The 5827-nt window shown below is 33.4% G+C and overlaps 1 protein-coding gene across 1 annotated transcript; it reads left to right on the top strand.

Moving 5' to 3' along the window:
- The first annotated feature begins 231 nt into the window (after positions 1-231).
- LOC18034912 (glucan endo-1,3-beta-glucosidase 14) lies at positions 232-2856 on the top strand. The gene is made up of 3 exons (XM_006424175.2): positions 232-385; positions 981-2020; positions 2121-2856. Exons 1-3 carry the CDS (start codon positions 325-327, stop codon positions 2178-2180), a joined length of 1161 nt encoding a protein of 386 aa, XP_006424238.1. The 5' UTR covers positions 232-324; the 3' UTR covers positions 2181-2856.
- Positions 2857-5827: the final 2971 nt, after the last annotated feature.

Here is a 5827-nt window from a genome sequence, read left to right as displayed (position 1 = left end):
TCTATAAAATCTATTCTTTAATAAATGAGAGACACGTAGTATTGGAATTTAAATTGAAACTTATGTATTAAAATTTCTAATATTATTGAAATCCACATAGGCAACTCAAAAAATAAAATAAAAAAAAGTCAAAACTTTAAAAAACGACAGAGCGTGCGGTAATACGATATAAGACAAAACAGAGGTTATACAGTAACTGCAGCTTCTCTATAAAAAGCAGAGAGATATTAGAAACATAGTTAGTTTATAGGCCGGTGTCTGAAATAAAATAGTGTTTAAAGGTGCAATTTGCTTCGCTTGGCTGCCAAAATCATCAGATCAATAATGGGCAGCTTCAGCTTCAGTTCCATCGTTAAACTCTCTCTCTTCTTTCTCATTCTTTCAGGTTCGTTCCCCTCTGTTCTGCTTTGCTTTGCTCTGTTTGGTTGGTGAGAAAAATATTACGGAATCAAAAAAAAAAAAATAAAGGGGAAAGAATGAGAGTTTTGACACACTGTTTCTGGGTTGGGCTATTCTCTAATGTTTCATGGATGGAATTATCAAAATTTTGATTCTGAAATTCTTTTTAAAATATACCTTCAAGAATATGGCTGAGTTTAGTAATTAGTTTCTATTCATCTTGCTCCTCGTTTTTGCCAATTTCAAATATCTGATATTGAAATTTCCTTTTCATGCTCTCAACTTTTTGCTTGAAACTTTAGATTCTTATCAATTTCTAGGAATTGGAACATTACCTTCTTCTTTTTGAATTCTATGTTAGTATGCATGCTGTATAATATGTTTATTCGTATTTTAATTCTTTTGTGAATATCAGGAATTCAATCAATTTATTTTTTGGTTCAGTTTTTAAATAATAATATGGGACATCTGAATAGAATTATTTATTTATTTTTTCATTACAAATTCACTATCAAAATTTTTCCCCCTTGTTCTGCTTTATTGCTCTGTTTTTATACTCTGTTTTTTCACTCTGTTTTCAGATTCAGTACCCAGAATCCAAGGCCTTCCGGGAGTTGGAATTAACTATGGCCAGATAGCAAACAATCTGCCATCCCCATCCCGAGTCTCCGTCCTCTTAAGATCTCTCAACATCAGCAGAGTTAAACTCTACGACACAGATCCCGTCGTCCTCTCGGCATTCTCCAACAGTAACGTAGACTTCATCATTGGCCTAGGCAACGAGTACCTCGAAAACATGACTGATCCGGCCAAGGCACAGAGTTGGATCCAACAGCGACTTCAGCCCCATCTGCCTCAGACAAGAATCACTTGCATACTAGTAGGCAATGAAGTGTTCAAAGGTGAGGACACCAAGCTCTACTCGTATCTCCTCCCAGCGATGCAAACGGTGTATAAAACGCTCGTTGATCTTGGCCTTGATAAGCAAGTTATTGTCACATCCGCGCATTCACTCGACATCCTAGCCAACTCTTTTCCGCCTTCAGCTGGATCTTTCCGGCAAGATCTTGCCGTATATATTCAACCGATTCTCAGCTTTCACTCTCAGGTCAAGTCACCTTTCTTGATCAATGCTTATCCTTATTTTGCATACAAGGACAGCCCAAATCAGGTTCCATTAGACTACGTGCTGTTCCAGCCTAACCAAGGGACGACGGATCCAATTACCAATTTGAAATATGACAACATGTTGTATGCCCAAATTGACGCTGTTTATTCGGCAATGAAAGCAATGGGGCACACGGATATCGAGGTTAGGATTTCGGAGACAGGGTGGCCGTCTAAGGGAGATGAAAACGAAGCTGGAGCTACGGTGGAGAATGCAGAATTGTACAATGGGAACTTGCTGAAAAGGATACAGCAGAAGCAAGGCACCCCTGGAAAACCATCAGTTCCTGTTGACGTCTATTTTTTTGCACTTTTTAATGAGAATTTGAAGCCCGGTCCGACGTCAGAGAGAAATTATGGACTCTATTATCCTAATGGTAACCCAGTTTATAACATTGGAATAAAAGGGTATCTTCCAGAAATGGACTATTCTTCAGCATCACCCAAGATTAAGGTAGTTAATCTCTCATATAATCTCTTTACAGTCTTTTTTTTATTGTTCTTGATTTACTAATAATACATCTAATGCATATCCAATGTGTTTTTTGTTGCAGATTTTGCCAGTATGCTTGAGTCTTCTGATCTATGTTATAGCATATTTAATCTATGCATAAAAGCTCGAGAAATCGTCTAACTGAGGAGGGGGAGCTAGAGACCACAGAAGAATAGATAACAAAATTACTAATTAATATACATATTATTCATATGCCAGTAGAGATGTAGGTAAGGTATTGAAATTCCTTTTTGTTTGGTCAAAGAGTCAGAAACACCAATTTCAACGAACAATATAATTCTGTTACTCAAAACAGCTTCTTTTTTTGGTATACCAAACCTATTTTGTTTAATATTTCCTCACACAATCATCAACAGCTGGTGCTCAAAGGCAGCCAGCCGAAAGTCTTCAAATCACACGGCAGAGAATTCGGATTCTTTCACCGAAAAATTATATTTTAATGGCAGCAAACCTGTCATCAAAGTTCAGTTTCATACATGCAACAACTGGACACTTCAACGATACAAGGGTTGATATTTCTTTTATAAAAGATATATGATGATAAAGGGTCTCCAACTTTCTGTATGTCCATTGCAATCATGCATTTGAATCTGTCCAGAAAGAAAGAAAAAAAAATTCTTCTTGTCTTCAGCTTGACAAAAGTCCATATTGGTTTCTATCAAGAAAAGAAACCGCCCCCAGATAGATCATACACTATCTTTAGGCACCCTTTCACACATATGTAATCAGCATTAGTTTTGTCTTTGGTTCGAAAACACATCTATCGTTCTTTGTCTGTATCTTTTTCTCTCTTTTCCCAAAAGAGAACCTGCAGCATCAGCCTTCTTCTGTTGCTGTTGCAGTGTTGCTGCATTATGTTAACCGCAAACATCTAATTTGAAAAAAAAAAAAAAAAAAATTCAGGTTTCAAGTTGAAAATGTGTGCAAACGTCATCAGCTGTTGGTGGGGGGCGGTGGCTGTCAACATCATGCAAATCGATGTTGCTTTATTTGTTCTATTCATTACCTCAGCACATGGACCCATTAAGGATAAGATATTAAGCTTGAATCAAAATTGACCATTTTCAAAATAGTGACATAATATCTACCGAAAATATTTGATACCCCATTTCGCTTCATAATCAATATTTACGTCATAATCCCATAAGATCGGCAAGTGGTCTTCAAATATCTCTATTTAACTGATAACTCAAATTTAATTTTTTTTAAAATAAAAGAATAAATTTTAAACTTTACGTACGTCTTACTTTTTTTTTTTTTTTGAAATTTTTAAATATGGTTGTGTCACATGATTTGTTTAAATAATTTATCGTTTTCAGTGAGGTGTGTCTGTTGTTTGCTTCCTAATCACACGACCGACGAATTGATAACTTTTATATGCAGGGAACAAAGTGGCAGCAGGTCGAGCAAGAAATTTTATGATGATGCTACATGTGCAACAATAACCCCCAACATTATTAGTCACTAACACACCAGGAAGCTGCATCTTGGATAGATATAATTCATCCTAAAATAGTAAGGAATAAAATCTCAAGCATTGAGTTTGCACTAATGGAAATGCCATTAGTATATGATTCTTTTAACTAATTAATGTCTAATAAGCTAGTTCTTGTGTATACATTATAGAGTCTTTTAATGTAACAGCTTGAGGACCTTAATGAGAATGGATTATGTATGTATTACATATGTTTCGGTTTCTTTTTTCCTTGGGGCTTGTTATAGGTTGTTTTGATTTGTCTATATGGGGTACTTTTAGAAATCTGATCCGATTCTTGTGTTGTATGAAATTTGAATAATTGTTATCTGATGAACAAAAATGGTGAACATGATAGACGGCCTGCCATCAATTGATAGATGAAGTGATGTTATACATTAACGGTAAAATAAAATAAAAGCAACCAACACGCAACCCATATTAAGTAATATTGATTAGTGATAAATTTGCAGATCTTAGATGCAGATACCCAATAATCATGAATGTATTAATAATAAGTCCTTAAATTCATGCTTTTAAGAGTGTTGCAAAATTGATCATTTTGACAGATACTTGTATAAAATCACCTGACAATATTTTCACAAACAAATCTCAGTTCAAAGTGATATTACGAAGAAATATTGACTTCAGATTTCTTCTCATCAACGTGTTGCAAATGGATCCATAAGAAACATATATTTCTCACACATGTTTTCTTGATATTGAAAAGTTTCAATAGTTTAAAAACTATGCGTTTACATAGAGATGGAGTCAATCTTTTTCATCTTCCTTTAAACTACAATAAATATTTAAAGTTATAAAAATTAAAAACTTAATTATTGTCTTTATGTTGAACTTTGTGTGTGCGCGCGCGCAGGCGTGCATAAATGTAGGAACATCATTTTTCCCCTAACGAATCACTTGACTTTAGAATATTTCTTAAACTTAATTTTATTTTTAATTAAGCTTTTGATCTTTATGGATGTTCTGTCCATTTTATGATTTTAATTAATTGTACTTATTTATCATCAAAATCAACTATGTATAAAATTAAGCTCTCTTTCTTCAGTTCCTATAAAATTTTTACTCTTATATTTTCTTTTCAAAATAATTTCTCTAATTTCATCAGTCCTACAAAAAAGTTTATGTTGTCACTGTTGTTGCTATTGTTGTTGTTGTTGTTATTATTATTTATTTTTATTGTTACTATAAAATGTATTAAGAAAACTAATTTATACAATTAAATAAAAAAATTACCACACACATCTCTCTTTTGAAAAATTATATCTAGATGAATACACTCAAGTCATTAGTCAAAAGGCATAGTTCTCCAAGAACTGATATACAAGATCATTGTTATCTTGAATTGTAATGATTTTTATTCTATGTAATATTTTTTTTTAAAGAAAGGAAGAAGGAGGAGGAGGAGAAGAAGGAGAATGAGAGGAAGGAGAAGGAGAAGAAGGAGAATGAGAGGGAGGAGAAGGAGAAGGAGAAGAAGAAGAAGAAGAAGGAGGAGGAAGAGAAAGAGAAGAAGGAGAAAAAAGAGAAGAAAGAGGAGGAGAAGTAGAAGCAGGAGAAGATGAAGAAGAAGAAGGAGAAAGAGAAGAAAAAAAAGAAGAAAGAGAAGGAGAAGAAGAAGAAGGAGAAGGAGCAGAAGAAGGAAAAGAAGGAGGAGAAGGAGAAGAAGGGGCAGAAGGAGGAGAAGGAGAACACTTCCAATAAAATCATATGGAACTCAACATGATAAATGATGTGTCATTTATCATGAAAACATAAAGATGTCATGACGTCTCATAGTGCCTAACATGCACAAAGTGACATTTTCTATTAAAACGTAAAGGAAGAGTCATCAGAAGTATACACTGGCGTATAACATTTACATATGTTGGTTCTATAAATGACTAGAATGATATGTCGTTTATAAAATTAAAAAGAATATGTCATGTCATCTTTAAGAAAAACTGTGAGATGGCGTGTCACCCTCATATGTCACCTTTATGTTCAACTCTCTAAGAAAATAAAATGTTATTTTCCTAAAATTAATAAAACCTAATTTTGTATGAGTATAAATAAATAATAACAATAATACATAATACATAATACAAATTCAAGGTATTCAAATTTCAATTATTTTTTAAGCATACGATAATAAAAAAACACGAATCATGAAATATTAAAGACATTGATATATAATTGTTAGTAATTACAACTTTGGAGTGCAATCGACTTATTTTGCTTGTAAAGTTTTATTTTTATTTTTTATTAGATTG

The sequence above is a fragment of the Citrus clementina genome, unplaced genomic scaffold (assembly GCF_000493195.1).
Source record: "Citrus clementina cultivar Clemenules unplaced genomic scaffold, Citrus_clementina_v1.0 scaffold_8, whole genome shotgun sequence".
NCBI classification, from domain to species: domain Eukaryota; kingdom Viridiplantae; phylum Streptophyta; class Magnoliopsida; order Sapindales; family Rutaceae; genus Citrus; species Citrus x clementina.
The sequence above is the reverse complement of the archived record's forward strand: the minus strand, read 5'-3'. Positions and strand labels throughout refer to the sequence as shown.